This window comes from Nomascus leucogenys, chromosome 8 (genome assembly GCF_006542625.1).
Source record: "Nomascus leucogenys isolate Asia chromosome 8, Asia_NLE_v1, whole genome shotgun sequence".
Taxonomy (NCBI): Eukaryota; Metazoa; Chordata; class Mammalia; order Primates; family Hylobatidae; genus Nomascus; species Nomascus leucogenys.
The window spans coordinates 56,382,834-56,404,196 of record NC_044388.1 but is presented as its reverse complement, the minus strand read 5'-3'; the positions used below and the strand labels follow the sequence as shown (position 1 = coordinate 56,404,196).

Sequence of the window (21,363 nt, the reverse complement as noted above, 5' to 3'; positions counted from 1 at the left end):
AGCGCGGCCGCGGGTGGGCGGAATTGGTCGGGATGAGTGGCGGAGGGACAGAGACCCCTGTGGGTTGTGAGGCCGCCCCGGGCGGTGGCAGCAAGAAGAGGGACTCCCTGGGGACTGCGGGCTCAGCGCACCTCATTATCAAGGGTACGGAGTGTCAGGGCTGTAGTTCCTGGTGGATCCCAGCACAGCCTCATCTCCCAGGTGGCGCCCTCTGACCCGGGCCGACCCCCGGCTCCCGGGCTGGCGCGCGTGCGTTTGTGCGGGTGGGGGAGTCGTGGTCGGTCCCCGCCTTTTTCCCCGCGCCAAATGCGTCCCACCACAACCAACCAGCCCAACTCCTCGTGTTTCCCCGCTTTCCTCTGCCGCAGCCTGAGCCATCAGGCCCGCCCCCGTCCATTCCGCAAGCTCAGGACCCCTGGGCGCAGAGCCTTTGGGCAGCCTCGCGACCGACGTGTCGTGGAAAGGGCATTGGACCTGGGAGGCCGGAGGCAGTCGCTTAGGAGTTGAGTGACTTCGGGTCATTGGCTTTACCCATTCTCCTACCCGATCTGTTCCTGGTCGTGCAAGGAGTAAGTGAGATAGACTTACGAAAGGGCTCTACAGCACCGTAAAGAACCATTCACGTTCAGAAATGTCCGTGTGTTCTGTGTGCTTGGAGCTGGGAGAACGTTACAACCTAGATTCTCACAGAACCTGCATTAGGTTTGACTCCTAAAGCTCACAACGCTGTTTCCTGCGGGAAAGTCTTTGGCAGTTGAATTGTAGTCCTTTATATATACCAGATATATAAAGTGCTTATATACAGTGCTTGTATTCGTATTTTTTCTACTTGACATACTTAAGATGATATGTCCTAATAAAATTAAAGAATTGAAATCTGCCCATCGTTTGTCTGCAACAATGAAAAATTTGGGGGACATTGCCAGTGAATGAACATGAATAATACATATTCTTACTTAGATTTAATTTCTGAAGGAATTTTGAGATTTACATTTTAAACTACATAGTTGTAACTAAGAAGAATAATAAACTGACTCACCAAAAGACTTACATTCAGACCTTTTCTTAATAAGTTTTTCAGACTTATGAAAAAGAGACTTACAATGACCATTCACCACTCACCTTAATAAATAAATTACTAAAAGCCCCACTGTGTCGTGCTCTAATTGCACTCATTCCCATCCCTCCTCTCAAGGTAGCCACTATCCAGAATTTGGTGTATATTATTCTTGTGCGTTTCTTTATAGTTTTGTTGCTTCTATCTATATCCCAAAAGGAAATATTTTGAATATTTTAAAGGTTTATGTAAATGGCTTTAATCCTTCTGAAAGTTGCTTTTTTATTATATTTATTATAAAATACGTATTATTTTTTATATTTATGTTAAGTGTAACTGATGTATTTATTTTTACTTGGTGATTCATAGAATTCCATTGTATGAGTATGGTTAAGGTGTTTCGCGTTTTTTCTTTTGATATTACACCTATGCTGTAATAAATAGTATAAATGGCCCCATTCATTTGTGCAGGAGTTTTCTAGGCTACATACCTAGGCATGAAAATGCTAGGTATACATGTCTGCAACTTTATTGGATACTGAAAGATTGTTCTCAAAAGTAGTTGTATCAGTGTACACATCCACTGGCAGTGGATGAGATTTCCTCTTAGTCCATAGTCTAAACTGGATTTTAACCTTCATCTCTTGGTGGGGAAGGAAGAGAGTAAAATAAGCTAGAGATTATGCCATTTAGCATGGATTAACCCTGAATTTCATTTTATCTTCATAGATCTTGGAGAAATTCATTCAAGGCTTTTGGATCACAGACCAGTTATTCAAGGTGAAACTCGTTATTTTGTAAAAGAATTTGAAGTGAGTATTTAAACTTATTTTATAAAAGTACTTCCCTAATTGTTAGTGTGTTATTATACAGAAGAGAAATTCCCCAGTTTTAAAATCTGATTTTAGTTCATGTGTTCATAAAATATACGAAGTAAAAATGATGAAGAGGTAAAAATTGTTGTTTTTAATGGGATAAGTTCCATACTAAACAGCAGGAGACATAAGTTCTGGTGCCTACTCTAGGGTATTTAATGTCTGTTAATCTCGGGTTTTTTAAATCTATAAAATGAGCTATAGCAGAAAAAAAAAAGGGGATTTTAGAGATTGATTGGTCTGAGTTTTCCAGACTCATTTTCTGTATTTTTTTCCTCAATTGAGACATCACCAATCACTCAAGCAGTCAAATTAAAACTTGAGAATTATCCTTGGCTATTTCCTTTCTTACAGATTCCACATTCAGTGACCACATCTTTTAGACGTTACCCAGATGTTTACCTCATAAATGTCCATTCTTTCTGACAGGTTTGCCTGCTTTATCAACCAAGTCAAATCCAGTTTTCACCCTGCTGCCAGAGGAATCTAACATTATTTCACTTTTTAAAACCTTTGATAATATTTCTGTCAGCAGGATAAAGTCCAAGCATTGTTCTATGACCTGGCTCCTGCTTTTCGAGCTTAACCACCTGCCACTCTACCTTACATACTATGTTCCAGCCACAGTGATGCATGAACATGCCATCTTGTTTCATATTACTGTAGTTTTGTACATGTATAATTGTTTTATTGTGCTTTAAGCAGTAACTTCTCAAACTACTGTTGGGATGGTAAATGGTGTTGCACAAACAATTTTGTGATTCTGTGTAAGTTTCAGTTTTTTGCAAATGAGACTGACCAATCAGGATGTGCAAATGTGCCAAAAGGAGAGAACCTTTTAATAAACCCAGTTGGTACAGAGCACTCAAGATAGAGGGCCAGAGCTGTTGCATTAGATAACCATTTCTGGGTGCAAAAGATGCCGTGACTCAAAAACTGCGTAGTAGTTCACAGGATATGCGCATTTTAGAATATTATCTGGTACCTAGGAATTAACTACGTACATAACCGAGTTAATTATACATGTTAAGTAACGTGTAATTGGTTCAGCTAACATGTTAATTAACGTGTATAATTGGTTTAGTTAACATGTTAATTAACGTGTATAATTGGTTCATTGTTCATTAAGCAGTAAGTTCCCACAATCTGATTATACCACATCGTCATCATTTAAAACAAATTTTTAAGTCTTTTTTATGTTTTTGATATTTTATTTATTTGTCATCATTATTTATTATTCCTAATAAAAGAATAAGAATAATGTGGGAGACCCAGAAAATTATCCAGAGACTATTCCTTTACTGTGCTGTGTAAAGATGATTACCAATTCCTTAGTAAGAAGAAAGTGGAGGCCAGGCGAGGTGGCTCAGGTTATCCTAGCACTTTAGGAGGCCGAGGTGGGCAGATCACTTGAGGTCAGGAGTTTGAGACCAGCCTGGCCAACATGGCAAAACTCCATCTCTACTAAAAAAAATACACAAATTAGCCGGGCATGGTGGCATGTGCCTGTAGTCCCAGCTACTCGGGAAGCTGAGGCAGGAGAATCTCTTGAACCCATGAGGTGGAGGTTGCAATGAGCCAAGAACGTGCCATTGCATTCCAGCCCTGGCGATGGAGCGAGACTCTGTCTCAAAAAAATAAAAAAAGAAGAAAGTGGAAATTTCTATACAAACTTGCTATAAGGTTTTTACAGTGTGTTGTATAAATGTTTTTAAAATTGTGTTGAGTTTTACATGTATAGAGTGTGGATTCAGTTCTTAAATGTGGGAGTTATATTTTCTTCTTTTTACTTCACTTCAGCAACCACATTATCAGCAAATCTACCTCTAAAACATATCTTAAATCTTTCTACTTATCCTCCTTGCCACTACCCCCATCCCAACCCAGCTCACTGTCAGCCCTCACCTGGCCACCTGCAGTAGGCCCTTACCTGGTCTCCTTGATTTCAGTCTTATCTCTGTGAAATAACCTTTCTCACAAAGTAGCCAAATGGTCTGCAAATCCGGTTGTACCACACCCTTGCTTAGCCTCCTCCTACTTTGGCTTTTCTTTACATGGACAGTGCACTCCAGCTCTTTGGCTGTACTTAAAAGCCTAGATGATCTCTGACCTCTACTTGTCTTTCAGACTTTATTGTACACAACTCTTCACTCCTTGTGTTTCAGCAACAATTCTTCCTTTCTTTTTCTTTAACACATCACAATTGTTACAGCATCAGCAATTCCATCTTCCTAAGATGCCGCTACTTCTCATTTTTCCCATGGCTCATTATTTTTGGTTTAGATTGCAGGTTAAATAACACCTCCAGCCCTTTAATCCAAAGCAGTCACCAGTACACTCTATCATGTCACCCTAATTTACTTCTCTATGTAGCACTGTATTCATTTTCTAAGTCTATGTAATAATGTACCACAAATCTTACAGGTCAAAACAGCTTATAGTAACAGCTGATTATATAAAGTCAAACAAAATGTGTTGAGCACTTATTTTATGTGAGGCATAATATCAGGAAGTAATGATATGCCAGTGAATAAGACAGACATAGTCCCACCCTTCATTCTTACAGTGCTTTGAAGAATGGTCTTTATTATTGAAGAATGGTCTCTGAAGGGCTCAAGAACATTTTATCAGCTAAGTTTGAGTTGCTTTTCTTGAAAAGTACTTGATCCAGTCTTTTCACACAGTGACCAACACAAGACCAATTGGTCTTCCCTCCCCAGTTGGCCTTCCTGAGGGTTTAGTGTAGCACCGAACCTCAGGCTCAAATGCCTTTTCTGTCTGTTATACTCTCCTCTCAAATTAGAAGGAAAAAAACATGTTTCAGAGGCTTTAGGTTTGAATATACATCTGCATTATTTGTACTTCTTTTCTGTCTTGGCCAAAACAATGATATCAGATAATTGATAAATGTAGTCTTTGGTTAGATAGAGAAGAGTGGTGAAGCAGAGCTGCTGGTACCTCCTGGAAGTATCATCTTTTCTGTATCATTTGAATGTAGGTTACTTTAAGAAAAACTGGCTAGCACTTAAAACTAAAGTTGTTTATATGTTTAAAAAACTTAAGGTATATGGCAACAATTACCTTTTTTTTTTTTTTTTTTTTTGAGACGGAGTCTCGCTCTGTCACCCAGGCTGGAGTGCAGTGGCGCAATCTTGGCTCACTGCAAGCTCAGCCTCCCGGGTTCACGCCATTCTCCTGCCTCAGCCTCTCCAAGTAGCTGGGACTACAGGCGCCCGCCACCACGCCCGGCTAATTTTTTGTATTTTTTTAGTAGAGATGTTGTTTCACCGTGGTCTCGATCTCCTGACCTCATGATCTGCCCGCCTCGGCCTCCCAAAGTGCTGGGATTACAAGCGTGAGCCACTGCGCCCGGCCCACAATTACCTTTTTCTTTATACAGTTTTGTTAAAGAAGGGAGTAAGTGCCACATGGTGGCAGCATTACTTAAATTATTGAAGTCCTGTTAGGCTATTTTAAGCTCTCTTTTTGTTTTCATTAGTATTTAAGGACAGTTGACTGTCTTTCTCCTGACTTTGTACAAACTCTTTTTCCCTTGATTCCAGTGAACATTATGGACAGAGATTCATTCTCACCTTTCAGGTGGAATCCTTCCAGTGAGTATTAATGTATTAGTATCAGCGGGTAAAGGCATTGTCCTCTGTGCCACTGTCTTTCTAGCCTTGGAGGAACTGTTATGGCCTTTCCCATGTGGAGCAGAGCAGAGACTCATGGTAGTCAACAAATATTTAGACATGCTTATAGAGTATATAGTCCTGTATAAGTTCCTTATTTAGTTTTTAGCAAACTTTATTCATGCAATGCTTTATGGAACAGTTATTGAATACCTATGTATATCAGTAAGGAATGTGTTAATAGTGACAGATATCTGAAAAATAGTGGATTTAACAAGTGATTAATTTTCTGTCACAATATGCAGAGTTTAGAGTTAGCTTAGGGCTGGAATGGTGGCCCTATGACGTCAGCTTTTTCTTCCAGTTTTACCTTCTATCCCCCTGAGATGTTGCCTTTGTCTTTATGCTTACAAGGTGGCATTTTTGTTTTGTTTTGTTTTGAGACAGGGTCACTCTCTGTAATCCAGCCTGGAGTGCAGTGGCACGATCATGGCTTACTGCAGCCTCAGCCTCCTGTGTTCAAGCAGTCTTCTTAGTTCAGCCTCCCAAGTAGCTGGCACCACAGTAATCTGTCGTCTGAATGGAGCTGCATAGCTCCCCTCTCTGTTCTTAGTTGTGTTTGTCTTTGAACTGAAAGACCATTTTCTTGTACATGTAAATTATTTTGCCATAAGGAATGAAATAGTTTCCACTACTCTCTCTTGATTCTTCCAGGTTACAATGCCATGGCTGGCTTTTTTTTTTTTTTTTTTTTTTTAATTTTCATAGAGATGGGGTCTCACTATGTTGCCCATGCTGGACTCGAACTCCTGGGCTCAACTGATCCTCCTACCCCAGTCTCCAAAAGTACTGGGATTATAAGCATGAGCCACCATGCTCGGCCTACAAGGTGGCTTTTGGACCTCCAGCCATTACACATGTATTTCATGTAGCAAAAAGGAAGGCAGATAGGAAATAGCTAGTAGTCTCTGTTATAGGCATGTTACCACTGCAAATAAAATTTAGGTGTTGATAGCAAGAGAGAAGAGAATGGAGGCAGAGGTACCACTCATACCAGACATGTAAAAATAAATAGGAAACAATTCCTACCTCCATGAAGTTTACCATCTAGGGAGAAGAAAGGTGTGTAAACAAAGAGTCATCATGGGGTAATTATTATAATAAAATAAGCACAAAAGACTTGGGAGCTCAGAAGAGGAAACAACATGAGAAACAACTTCTAAGAGAGCTCAGGGAAATTTTCATAGAACGGGTGATGTTTGGACTGAAAGAAAAATAAGTGTTAGGAAAAATGAAGCAAATGTTGGTTAAAATTAGAGGCAAAAAGAAAAGTAATAGTGCAATAATTTTAAGAGTTGAGAGGGATTGTTTTAATTAATTCCAATGTGGGTTAAATTGATCAAGAGAAAATTCCTCCAAAGGCAGCACAAGAGTTTCACTTGATCTCCTGATTTCTTGTTTTTGGTTAGATTACTAGAGACACTGTCAGGTTAAAACATAATTTTATCAGAGTGTCTGTTCCATATAACACGTGATAAGTGTGTGTATACACCGTATGGTTTTAAATCTTGTGACTGAAAGAAAAATTTAAATGATACCAGTCTCTCATTTTCTCTCTAATGCTATCAGATTACTTCAGAAACCAAGCTTTATGAGTGCTGAGCTTTGCTCTGAGAATTTTCACGCCAGAAACAATATACATATATAAATAAACAAATGTTAGTATATTCTTCCTAGTGTGGTAAGTGTGAACAGTACCCCTCAGTTAAAAATATCAGCATAGGCCGGGCGCGGTGGCTCACGCCTGTAATCCCAGCACTTTGGGAGGCTGAGGCAGGCGGATCACGAGGTCAGGAGATCGAGACCACGGTGAAACCCCGTCTCTACTAAAAAATACAAAAAATTAGCCGGGCGTGGTGGCGGGCGCCTGTAGTCCCAGCTACTCGGAGAGGCTGAGGCAGGAGAATGGCGTGAACCCGGGAGGCGGAGCTTGCAGTGAGCCGAGATTGTGCCACTGCACTCCAGCCTGGGCGACAGAGCGAGACTCCGTCTCAAAAAAAAAAAAAAAAAAAATATATCAGCATAAAAACAAATGCACACCAGATGGTGAGTTTAAGGGAAGAGACTTTCTAACGTCTTTTTTGTATAATAGTGTCATGGGTTTTTGTTTTTTTTTTTGTCTTGTCTTTTTTTCTTTTTTTTTTTTTTTTTTTTTTGAGATGAAGTTTCCTCTTGCTGCCCAGGCTGGAGTACAATGGTGCCATCTCGACTCACTGTAACCTCCACCTCCCAGATTCAAGCGATTCTGCCTCAGCCTCCCAAGTAGTTGGGATTACAGGCATATGCCACCACGTCCAGCTAATTTTGTATTTTTTTAGTAGAGAACAGGATTTCACCATGTTGGCCAGGCTGGTCTCGAACTCCTGACCTCAGGTGATCCAACTGCCTCGGCCTCCCAAAATGCTGGGATTACAGGCATGAGCCACCACCCCAGGCCTTTTTTTGTCTTTTAAATTAATTATTAATGGGTTGTTAGAGGTATGGCTACTAATTCACTTACTGTGTGTAACTACCAGTTTGCCTGCTACAATAAATAACCCTTTAAATAAGTAGTTCTCTTAGTAGGTTACGGACTCCCTTAAGAATTTTTTTCCCTAGAAAAATGCATAGAGAACATATGTCTTCAATTTGACTGCAATTTCAGGAGCACCCTGGAACCCCAAAGCCCATTTATAGGCCCCAGAATAATAACCTGTCCTCTGAATGGAACTGCATGGCTCCCCTCTCTGTTCTTAGTTGTGTTTATCTTTGAACTGAGAGACCATTTTCTTGTACATGTAAATGAGTCTGCCATAAGCAATGAAATAGTTTCCACTACACTCTCTTGATTCTTCCAGATTGCAGTGCCATCTGGAGAAGGTGGCAGTGGCAGTGGCATAGTTTTATGTTTTTTTTTTTCTCTCCTTGAATATGTCTAAAAACAGAGCAATTAGCACAGCAAAACCAATCTACATCTGTAATAAAACCAGGCAACAGGGTACCCATGATACCAGTGGCCAAGTCACCAACAGCTGAAAGGCTTCTGTGGTATCAGAACTGCCAGAGGGAGTGGAAAGAATGCAGAGGGAGGGACTTGTGAGAGCCTTGAGTGCTAGACAGCCTCAAAATTCCCACCAGATAGATTTGGGAAGCCTGATGGGTGTTTTAGTCTGTTGCGTGATGCTATAACAGAATACCTGAAACTGAGTAATTTATAATGAGGAGAAATGTATTTGGTTCACAGTTCTGGAGGCTGGGAATTTATCAAAGGGGCTTCATCTGGCGAGTGCCTTCTGACTATGTCATCCTATGGTGGGAGGCAGAAGGTGAGAAAAGTTACGAGAGAAAGAGAAGGGGGCTGAACTTGTCTACTTATAAAGGAAACCATTCTTTTGATGATGGCCTTAATCCATTCACGAGGGCACAGCCCTCATGAACTAATCACCTCTCATTAGGCCCGGACCCCACCTCCCAACACTGTGGCATTGGACATTATATTTCTAGCACACAGTTTTGGGGGATACATTCAAACTATAGCAGTGGGCCATTTGGAGAACAGCAGCAGAAACTGGGAGGGGACTTCACAGGCTCCAACTTAGGAGTAGGTGCTAGGGGGCCGTAGGAAAGCCTAATGGTGCTGAAGCAGTCAGGGACTTTGGAACTCCCAAACCAAAACACCCTTTCACGATAATGTTTTACACTGTAGAAAAAGTGTAGGAAACTGAATACTTTGTGAAACAAAAAAGGGAGTTCTACAACTCTAAAGTTAAAAAGGCTGTTCTCACCACCCCTCCCTTCTAAAAATAGTGGAAAACTAATTTGACTTAAAGTTGAGCAAGAGTCAAATCCCACACAATTTATTAGAGGATAAAGAACAGAATAATATTCTTCAAGGAAATAAGAAAGATTTGACCACACAAAAAATTATAACCTAGTATTTTATTGTATATATTTTTTGAGACAGAGTCTTACTCTTCTCCCAGGCTGGAATGCAGTGGTGCAATCTCGGCTCACTACAACCTCCACCTTCCGGGTTCCAGTGATTCTCCTGTTTCAGCCTCCCAAGTAGCTGGAATTACAGGCACACGCCACCACACCTGGCTGATTTTTGTATTTTTTAATAGAGACAGGGTTTCACCATGTTGGCCAGGCTGGTCTCAAAAACTCATGACCTAAGGTGATCCACCCGCCTTGGCTTCCCAAAGTGCTGGGATTACAGGCGTGAGCCACCATGCCCAGCCTAACCTAGTATTTTAACATGAGCTCTGGGAGCATAAGAAAATTGTAGAAGCAAGGAAAGAATGATATAACTCATAAAACGAAAAACTCAGAAATGATCAGGTAAAATAATTAGCAAAAATAAAAGGTAAGGTGGAAGAATTCAGGAAAAAGAAATTTAAAAACATTTCATAAATGAAAACTAAACTAAAAGGAACATGAGTGAATAAACAACTGAAGAGTCCTTAAGTGAAGTTGAAAATTGAAATGAAAAATTGAAATATGTGTGATAATGAGCCACTAGAAAAGAAGACCAAAGCAATGTGATAGAGCAAATATAAAATATAAATACAAAAACTAGAAGTCAAAAAAACTTTCTCGAAGTAAAATACTAAAATTATATTGAAGGACACACTACATTCAGGGAAAATTAACCCAGAACAGACAACACTAAGATAGTTACCAATAAATCTATTAGACTTCATAGAAAAAAGTCCTTTGGGCATCCAGACAAAATGGCTAAGTCCTTTATAAGGGCAAGAAAATGCAGTTGTTAACAGATGTATCTGTCTCATGCCAGAAGGCAATGGAATAACAGCCAGGGGTTTTATATCCAGCCAAATTGACCACCAGGTACAGGAACCACACACTATTAGGTCATGCAAGGACTCTGGGATGATTGTTCCAATGAGCCTTTCCTAAGGAATCTATTATACAGCAGAATGATTTTCAGCCAACCAAAATGATTAGAGAGACTTCTACCTAACAATAGTGGGTAAGCATTCAATATATATTTACTTACAGAATGAAGACTAAACCACAGTTAAAGGCAGACAGTGTAATATCCAGTGGCTGTGTGTTCTGACAGTGAAGATACAGTGTTTCTTCTATCAGAAAATAGAAGGAGATGGTGAGCGTATATGAAAAGTAGGATTTCCTTACTGATTGCCTTGTAAATATTAACTGGAAGTAAAAGGATGCTGTTTCAAATTGGCTCCCGAAAAGGAGGGAAAAGCTAGGAAGAGAGAAGATTATCCCCTAATATTAATATTGCTAATAAGCAGGAAACCAATAAACAGTCACCAAAGAAGTGAAGGTGTTATATACAAAGTTATCATACAAAGTATAGGTTGGGTGTCCCTAATCAAAAATTCCAAAATCCAAAATGTTCCAATAAGCATTTTCTTTGAGCATCATGTTAGCATTCAAAAAGTTTCAGATTTTGGAGCACTTCAGATTTTGGATTTTCGAGTTAAGGATCCTTGATCTGTATTAGTATAAACATAACTGTGAGAACAAGAACACCAACTTTTCTAAATAACTGAAAGATACACCAAAAAGAGAGAACAAAGACCACACACAGAAAGATTTTATATATATATTATGTATGTGTGTATGAATTTGACTCATGAAATAAGAAAAGTCTATATCACGTTTCTGTTTACGAAAGGGAATTTAAAAGTATGTACAATATATTAGTATATTTCAGAAATATTGTGGGTTTGGTTACAGGCCTCTGCAATGACGTGAATATTGCAATAAAGCAAGTTAAACAAATTTCTTGGGTACCCAATTAATAGAAAAGTATGTTTACACTATCCTGTAGTCTATTAAGTTTGCAGTAGCATTATGTCTAAAAAGCAATGTACATACCTTAATTTAAAAATACTTTCTTGCTAAGGCTGCTAATAATCTGAGCCTTCAGCAAGTCATAATCTTTTTGCTAATGGAGAATCTTGTTTCGATGTTGATGGCTGCTGACTGATCAGGGTGGTGGTTGCTGAAGGTTGGGGTGGCTGTGGCAATTTCTTAAAATAAGACAACAATGAAGTTTCCCACATCAATTGACTCTTCCGTCTACAAAGATTTCTCTGTAGCATAAAATGCTGCTTGGTAGCGTGTTACCCACAGTCGAAGTTTTTTCGAAATTTCAGTCTTCTCAAACCCTGCTGCTGCTTTATTAACTAAGTCTGTATAATATTCTAAACCTTTTATTGTCATCTCAATCGTGTTCACAGCATTTTCAACATGTCTTTCTAAGTATAATCATTTCTAGCTTTTGATTAAAGTGGGAGTTGTGCGACTCTTCCTTTACTTGAACACGTAGAGGCCGTTGTAGGGTTGTTAATTGGCCTAATTTCACCAGGAGTAGATTCCATCTCAAGAAACTGCATTCTTTGCTCATCCATAAGAAGCAGCTCCTCATCTGTTCAAGTATTATTATGAGATGCAGCAATTCAGTCACATCTTTAGGCTCCACTTTTTTTTTTTTTTTTTTTTTTTTTTTTGAGACGGAGTCTCGCTCTGTTCCCTGGGCTGGAGTGGTGCAGTGGCGCAATTTGGCTCACTGCAAGCTCCGACTCCTGGGCTCATGCCATTCTCCTCCCTCAGCCTCCCGAGTAGCTGGGACTACAGGCACCCGCCACTATGCCCGGCTAATTTTTTTGTATTTTTTTAGTAGAGACGGGGTTTCACCGTGTTAGCCAGGATGATCTCGATCTCCTGACCTTGTAATCTGCCAGCCTCAGCCTCCCAAAGTGCTGGGATTACAGGCGTGAGCCACCGCGCCCGGCCTTCAGGCTCCACTTCTAATTCTAGTTGTTTTGCTTTTTCCACTCCATCTATAACGGCTTCCTCAGCTGAAGTCTAGAACTGCTCAAAGTCACCCATGAGGGTTGGAATCAACTTCTTCCAAACTCCTGTTAGTGTTGATACTTTGACCTCTTCCCATGAATCATTAATGTTCTTAATGGCATCTAGAATGGTGAATCCTTTCCAGAAGGTCTTCAATTTACTTGCCCAGATCCATCAGTGAAATCGCTGTCTGTGGCAGCTATTAAGAAATTTATTTCTTAAATAATAAGTCTTGAAAGTTGAAATGATTTCTTAATCCATGGGCTGTAGAATGGATGTTGTAGGCCAGGCGTGATGGCTCACGCCTGTAATCCCAGCACTTTGGGAGGCCGAGGCGGATGGATCACAAGGTCAGGAGATCGAGACCATCCTGGCTAACACAGTGAAACCCGGTCCCTACTGAAAATACAAAACAATTAGCCGGGCGTGGTGGCAGGCGCCTGTAATCCCAGCTACTTGGGAGGCTGAGGCAGGAGAATGGCGTGAACCTGGGAGGTGGAGCTTGCAGTGAGCCGAGATCGCGCCACTGCACTCCAGCCTGGGTGTCGAGACTCCATCTCAAAAAAAAAAAAAGTGGATGTTGTATCAGCAGACATGATAACAACACGCATCTTCTTGTCTATCTCCATCAGACCTCTAGGGTAACCAGGTGTATTGTCATTGAGCAGTGATATTTTGAGAGGAGTCTTTTTCTGAGCAGTAGGTCTCAACAGTGGGCTTCAGTAAACCATACTGTAAACAGATATGCTGTCATCCAGGCTCTGTTGTTCCTTTTATAAAGCACAGGCAGAGTAGATTTAGCATAATTCTTTTTTTTTTTTTTTTTTTTTTTTTAGATTCTTTTGCCACTGGATGGTGCATCTCCTCCTGCACTCCCCCCGTTCTGCTTCTCCTCCCCCCTCTCTATCCCCCCCCCCCAGCTATTTTTTTTTTTTTTTTTAGACTTTCCTTCTCTTCCTCTTCCCCCTAGCTCCAATGCTTTACGTGACCCCCCCCTAGCATTTTTATGACCTAGATTTTGGAATGGTATGTGAGCACTGGCTTCCAACTTCAAGTCACCAGCTGCATTAACCCCTAACAAGAGAGTTAGCTTGTCCTTTGAAGCTCTAAAGCCAGGCATTGACTTCTCTCTAGCTATGAAAGTCCTAGATGGCGTTTTCTGCTAATAGCAAGCTGTTTCATATACATTGAAAGTCTGTTGTTTAGTGTAGCTACTTCAGCAATGATCGTAGCTAGATCTTACAGTCTATGTTAGCACTTGCTGCTTTACCTTGCACTTGTATGTTATGGAGATGGTGTCTTTCCTTAAATCTCATGAACCATCCTGTGCTGGCTTGGCTTCAAACCTTCCTTCTGCAGCTTCCTCACCTCTCTCAACCTTCATAGAATTGAAGAGAGTTAGGGCCTTCCTCTCGATTAGGCTTTGGCTTAAGAGAATGTTGTGGCTGGTTTCATCTTCTATCCAGACCCCTCAAACTTTCTCCCTATCAGCAATAAGGCTGTTTCACTTTCTTATTCGTGTGTTCACTGGAATAACTTTTGTTTTTTTTGAGATGGAGTCTCACTCTATCACCAGGCTGGAGTTCAGTGGCGCAGTCTCGGCTCACTGCAGCCTCCATCTCCCGGGTTCAAGCGATTCTCTTGCCTCAGTCTCCTGAGTAGCTGGGACTACAGGCGTGCACCACCCTGCTCAGCTGATGTTTGTATTTTTAGTAGAGACAGGGTTTCACCATGTTGGCGAAGATGGTCTCGATCTCTTGACATCGTGATCTGCCCACCTCGGCCTCCCAATGGAATAACATTTTTAATTTCCTTCAAGAATCTTCCTTTTCCACTGGGCACAGTTGCTCATGCCTGTAATCCTAGCACTTTGGGAGGCCAAGGCGGGTGGATCACCTGAAGTCAGGAGTTCAAGACCAGCCTGGCCAACATGGCAAAACCCCGTCTCTACTAAAAATACAAAAAAATTAGCCAGGCATGGTGGCGCTCGGCTGTAGTCCCAGCTACTTGGAAGGCCGAGGCATGAGAATTGCTTGAAACTGGGCGGCAGAGGTTGCAGTGAGCCGAGATCACGCCACTGCACTCCATCGTGGAAAGAAGTTTCTTTTCCGTTCTCATCTTGGCTAAATATCTGGTGCAAAAGGCCTCGCGTTCATCCTGCCTTGGCTTTCGACATGTGTTCTTCACTAAGTGTAATCATTTCTAGCTTTGGGTTAGAGTCAGAGATGTATGACTCTTTATTTACTTGAACACTTAGAGGCCATTGTGAGGTTATTAATTGGCCTAATTTCAGTGTGTCACGGGGAATACGGAGGCCCAAGGAGGGGGAAAGAGATGGGGGAATGGCCAGTCAGTGGAGCAATGAGAACAGACCCAACATTCATAGATTAAGTTCATGGTCTTGTATGATTGTGGTTTGTGGTGCCCCAAAACTACGACAACAGTAACATCAAAGATCACTGATCACAGATCACCTAACAGGTGTAATAATAATGAAAACTTGTGAAATTTTATGAGAATTACCCAAATGTGACAAAGGGACACAAAGTGAGCTCATGCTGATGGAAATATGGCACCAATAGACTTGCTTGGAACAGTGTTGCCACAAACCTTCAATTTGTAAAAAACATAGTATCTGCAAAGCATAGTAAAGTGAGGTATGCTTGCGTACACTTAGAAGTATATACATCCGCCGGACACAGTGGCTCACACTTGTAATCCCAGCACTTTGGGAGGCTGAGGTGGGTGGATTGCTTGAGCTCAGGAGTTTGAGACTAGCCCTGGGCAACATGATGAAACCCCATCTCCACAAAGAATACAAAAATTGGCCGGGCATAGTGGCTTGTGCCTGTTCTCTCAGCTACTTGGGGGCTGAAGCGGGAGGATCTCTTGAGCCCAGGTAGCGGAGGTTGCAGTGAGCCAGGATCACGCCACTCTACTCCAGCCTGGGCAACAGAGTGAGACCCTATCTCAAAAAAAAAAAAGTATATACATAATTATATTCACATTGACATGTATGCATTTATATATGCATGTATGTACTTAAAACAGTGGTTGGATAAGTTGTTAATAATTACCTAAAGGGAAAGCTATGGAGGAGATAGGGTGCAAAGGATAGAAGTAGAAGCTAGACTTCTTTGAATGTATTTTGTTTCACAGGTGTAGTTTTGGAGCCATATAAATGTTTCACATAATTTAAATTTTAAATTTAAAGAGCAATTCCTAAAAATCAAGTAAAATTTACAGAAACAAGCCTGTGTTTTTGGATGGTGACATTGCTACTCAGAGAGAAATTGTTCCACGTTCTTTCTTTCCTTTCTTTCTTTTTTTTTTTGAGACGAAGTCTTGCACTTGTCCCCCAGGCTGGAGTGCAATGGCGTGATCTCGGCTCACTGCAGCCTCCACCTCCCAGGTTCAAGCGATTCTCCTGCCTCAGCCTCCTGAGTAGCTGGGGTTACTGGTGCCTGCCACCACGCCCGGCTAATTTTTGTATTTTTAGTAGAGATGGGGTTTCACCATGTTGGCCAGGTTGGTCTTGAACTCCTGACCTCAGGTGATCCGCCCACCTTGGCCTCCCAAAGTGCTGGGATTGCAGGCATGAGCCACCGTGCCCAGCCAACTCTTCCATGTAATTTCAAGGCACAATGATTTGACTTTACATCCTAGTGAAATATACCTTCAAAACAAAAAGTTAAAAAATATATATTAAATTCCTTTTTTAGTAATCATTTTGTTGATCCTAGTATTGGTATTATGACTTGACTGTATCAGTGATAAAACAAATAATTATGTTGGTGTTTTGATAACTGGAAAGAAACAGATAAGACAGAAGAGAGTAATTAGAAATTCTATGGTCTTGAATTTGAGTTTGACTATCAGTATGAACTCAAGATATATCTATTTCTTTAAAAAATACATATTTCCTAGCCTTGTCCACTGAAAAGTTAGAAACAGTGGCCAACCCAATAAAAGTGAGCAGCCTTAGTGCTCAGTCTCCGAATTCCACTTCTACATCCCAGTGGGAGTTAGACACCTGCTCATTCCAAGTCCAGAGCAGGAGATGGAAGGATGAACCTGGAGCATCAGATCATGCCAGAAAGCAAATGAGCTACTGCAAAATACTAGAGTTTTGTCTGAAGCATTCCAGAGCCAGCTTGAATAGGCTCCCACTGGACAAAGCTGGGATAATCTGAGTACCAATTATCTGTGCAAAAGGCCTTGCGTTTGTCCTGTGAGAAATACTGCAATGGATTGAAAAACTTCAAATATCTCTAAATCTATGAGTCATAGGGATATGTACAAACAAACAAAAAAACCTTCTAATCACCTTTAGTGGATACTAGGGAGCCAACTCATTATTTTTGAAACTGGTAAATACGGGAGAAAGAATCAAGTGTTCTGTTTTGCCTTTTGTATGTGAACATTCCTCAGAGTAATCAAGTTGTTGATGGGGGCAGTTTCTCTTCATAGAGTATTTCTGCTAGTAAACAAAGACAGAATGCTACCAAGATGCTGTTGAGAGTATACAACCCATGTCTGAAAAATTCTTGCAAACAAAAAACAGAACCCTGAATTTGATCAGGGCTTTAATTCTAACGACTAATTTACAGGAAAGAGAACAGACAAAGGAGTATGTTAAATTACACCATGGGGATTCATTCAGCAAACAACAGACTGTGGGAAACTGTGCAGAACAAATGACTCACTTTTTTTTCCAACAAATTGCAAGGGAAAAAAGTGAAAGGGGAAATCTATTGGTTAAAAAGGACTTAAGAAACATATTCATCAATTGCAGTATATAAAACTCGTTTAGGTTGTGGTTCAAACAAACTGGGGGATAAAAACATTTATAGGACATTTGAGGGAATGTGAACACTACTTTGATATTAAAAAATTGTTGGCCAGGCGTGGTCAACAGATGTCTTTTATAGAGAGATAGGACAACCCTGTCTCTATAAAAAACACAAAAATAAGCCAAGTGTCATAATGTGCGCCTGTAGCCCCAGCTACTTGGAAGGCTGAGGTAGGAGGATTGCTTGAGCCAGGAAGGCAGAGGTTGCAGTGAGCCAAGATTGTGCCACTGCACTCCAGCCTAGAAAACAGAGCCAGACCTTGTCTCAAAAAAAAAAAAAAATTACTGTTGACTGTGTGTGTGTGTGTGTGTGTGTGTGTGTGTGTGTGAGAGAGAGAGAGAGAGAGAGAGAGGTGGCCGTATTGTTTGTTTAAGGCAAGTCTCTTGTCTTAAAGATATTAATATATGTTGAGATCAAGCATGGTGGCTCATGCGTGTAATTCCAGGACTTCAGGAGTCCAGGGTGGGAGGATTGCTTGAGCCCAGGAGTTTGAGGCCAGCCTGGACAACAAAGTGAGACCCTGTCTCTACAAAAAATTAAAAAAAAAAAAGAAAAATGAGCCAGGTGTGGTGGTGTGCACCTGTCATCCCAGCTACTGGGAGGCTGAGACAGGAGGATTGCTTGAGCCCAGGAGTTCAAGGCTGCAGTGAGCCATGATCACACCACTGCACTCCGGCAGTAGTGTGATCTCAGCGACAGAACAAGACCCTGTCTCTACAACAACAAGCAAAAAAAAAAAAGATACAGGTTGAAATATTTAACAGTTGAAATGATATACTTTCTGGTATTTGCTTCAAAATAATCTGGAGGGAATGAGTTGTGGAGCATTATGGAGGGGAAAAAATCAGTCATGAGAATTGTTGAAGCTTGGACTATATCAGAGTTTGTTATATTATTCTCTCACAACTTTTGTATAAGTTGTTAATATTTTATTATGGGAAAATTAGAAAAAGTAAGAAGCTGGCCTTATAAGAATGGCTCAAAAAAAATGAAAAACCTCAGTAACATAACTAACCTATTATTTTTTCATAGTCAAGTTTACCACTCTTTTTTTTTAGTAACTTCTTGTTTTAATTTTAGATTTGTAGAAAAATTCCAAAGATAGTACAGATAATTCCCTTGTACCCCTGTATTAGTCCATTTTCATGCTGCTGATAAAGACATACCCAAGATTGGGAAGAAAAAGAGGTGTAATTGGACTTACAGTTCCACATGGCTGGGCAGGACTCAGAATCATGGTGGCTGGCGAAAGGCACTTCTTACATGGTGGCGGCAAGTGAAAATGAGAAAGAAGCAAAAGCAGAAATCCCTGAGAAGCCCATCAGGTCTCATGAGACCTACTCACTGTCATGAGAATAGTATGGGAAAGACCGGCCCCCATGATTCAATTACCTCCCCCTGGGTTCTTCCCACAACACGTGGGAGTTCTGGGAGATACAATTCAAGTTGAGATTTGGGTGGGAACAGAGCCAAACCATATCATTCCACCTTTGGCCCCTCCAAATCTCACGTCCTCACATTTCAAAACCAACCTTGCCTTCCCAGCAGTCCCCCAAAATCTTAACTCATTTCAGTTAATCCCAAAAGTCCACAGTCCAAAGTCTCCTCTGAGACGAGGCAAGTCCCTTTCACCTATAAGCCTGTAAAATCAAAAGCGAGGTAGTTACTTCCTAGATACAATGGGGGTACAGGTATTGGGTAAATACAGCTGTTCCAAATGGGAGAAATTTGCCAAAACAAAGGGATTACAGTGCCCATGCAAGTCCAAAATCCAGTGGGGCAATCAAATTTTAAAACTCCAAAATGATCCCCTTTGACTCCAGGTCTCACATTCAGGTCACACTGATGCGAGAGGTGGGTTCCTATGGTCTTGGGAGGCTCTGGCCCTGTGACTTTGCAGGGTACAGCCTTCCTCCCAGCTTCTTTCATAGGCTGGCATTGAGTGTCTGTGGCTTTTCCAGGTGCATGGTGCAAGCTGTCGGTGGATCTACCATTCTGGGGTCTGGAGGACGGTGGTCCTCTTCTCACAACTCCACTAGGCAGTGCCCCAATAGGGACTCTGTGGGGGCTCCGACCCCACATTTCCCTTCTGCACTGCCCTAGCAGAGGTTCTCCTTGAGGGCCCCACCCCTGCAGCAGACTTTTGCCTGGACATCCAGGCATTTCCTTACGTCTTCTGAAATCTAGGCAGAGGTTCCCAGACCTCCATTCTTGACTTCTGTGCACTCACAGGCTCAACATCACTTGGAAGCTGCCAAAGCCTGGGGCTTCCACCCTCTGAAGCCACAGCCCAAGCTGTACAATCGGTCCCTTTCAGCCACTGCTGGGGTGGCTGGGACACAGGGCACCAAGTCCCTAGGCTGCACACAGCATGGGGGCCATGGACCTGGCCCACAAACCACTTTTTACCCCTAGGCCTCTGGGCCTGTGATGGGAGGGACAGCCATGAAGACCTCTGACATGCTCTGGAGACATATTCCCCATTGTCTTGGGGATTAACATTCGGCTCCTGGTTACTTATGCAAATTTCTGCAGCTGGCTTGGATTTCTCAGAAAATGAAATTTTCTTTTCTTTTGCATTGTCAGGCTGCAGATTTTCCAAACTTTTATGCTCTGCTTATCTTATAAAACTGAATGCCTTTCACAGCACCCAAGTCACCTCTTGAATGCTTTGCTCCTTAGAAATTTCTTCCACCAGATACTCTCAATGATCTTTCTCAAGTTCAAAGTTCCACAAATCTCTAGGGCAAGGAAAAAATGCCACCAGTCTCTTTGCTAAAGCATAACAAGAGTCACCTTTGCTCCAGTTCCCAACAAGTTCCTCATGTCCATCTGAGACCACCTCAGCCTGGACCTTATTGTTCATATCACCATCAGCATTTTTGTTGAAGCCATTCAGCGAGTCTCTAGGAAGTTCCAAATTTTCTCACATTTTCCTGTCTTCTTCTGAGCCCTCCAAACTGTTCTAACCTTTGCCTGTTACTCATTTCCAAAGTTGCTTCCACATTTTCTGCTATCTTTTCAGCCACGCCCCACTCTACTCGTACCAATTTACTGTATTAGTCTGTTTTCACTTTACTGACAAAGACATACCCAAGACTGGAAAGAAAAAGAGGTTTAATTGGACTTACAGTTCCACATGGCTGGGGAGGCCTCAGAATCATGACGGGAGGTGAAAGACACTTACTTCTTTTTTTTTTTTCTTTTTGAGACAGAGTCTTGCTCTGTCGCCCAGGCTGGAGAGCAGTGGCACAATCTTGGCTCACTGCAACCCCCACCTCCCGGGGTCAAGCTATTCTCCTGCCTCAGCCTCCTGAGTAGCTAGGACTACAGGCATGCACCACCACACCTGGCTAATTTTTTTGTATCTTTGGTAGAGGTGGGGTTTCACCATGTTGGCCAGGCTTGTCTTAAACTCCTAACCTCGTGATCCGCCCACCTTGGCTTCCCAAAGTGCTGGGATTACAGGCGTGAGCCATCGCGCCTGGCCTGAAAGGCACTTCTTACATGGTGGTAGCAAGAAAAAATGAGGAAGAAGCAAAAGTGGAAACCCCTGATAAAACCATCAGAGACTTATTCACTATCACGAGAATAGTATGGGAAAGACCGGCCTCTGTGATTCAGTTACCTCCCCCTAGGTCCCTCCCACAACGTGGGAATTCTGGGAGATACAATTCAAGTTGAGACTTGGGTGGGGACACAGCCCAACCATATCAACACCTCCCCCAATTTCTTTCGTTATTTAATTTCTTACATTACCATGCTGCATTTGTAAAAGCTAAGAAACCAACATTGACACGTTACTGTTAATGAAACACCAGACTTTATTTGAATTTTACCAGTTTTTCTATTACAGTCCCCTTTGTGTTCCAGAATCTAATCTGGGGTACCACATTGCATTGAATGATCCTGCCACCTTAGTGTTTGGTCTGTGACAGTTCCTCAGCCTTTCCTTATTTTTTATGACCTTTACATGAGTCTTGAGTACTGGCTAGGTATCCAGTCTGGGTTTGTCTGTTGTTTTTCTCATGACTAGACTGGGGTTATGGGTATTG

General features: G+C 41.6%; 1 protein-coding gene across 1 annotated transcript in view; it reads left to right on the top strand.

The window, feature by feature from the left end:
* Window positions 1–21,363, top strand: part of BLOC1S5 (biogenesis of lysosomal organelles complex 1 subunit 5) — a 50,993-nt gene continuing 29,630 nt past the window's right edge. The window contains exons 1-2 of the mRNA XM_003272249.3: window positions 1–144; window positions 1,787–1,869. Coding sequence (XP_003272297.2) covers window positions 33–144; window positions 1,787–1,869 — 195 coding nt within the window. The 5' untranslated portion in view covers window positions 1–32. The remainder of the gene's footprint in view (window positions 145–1,786; window positions 1,870–21,363) is intronic.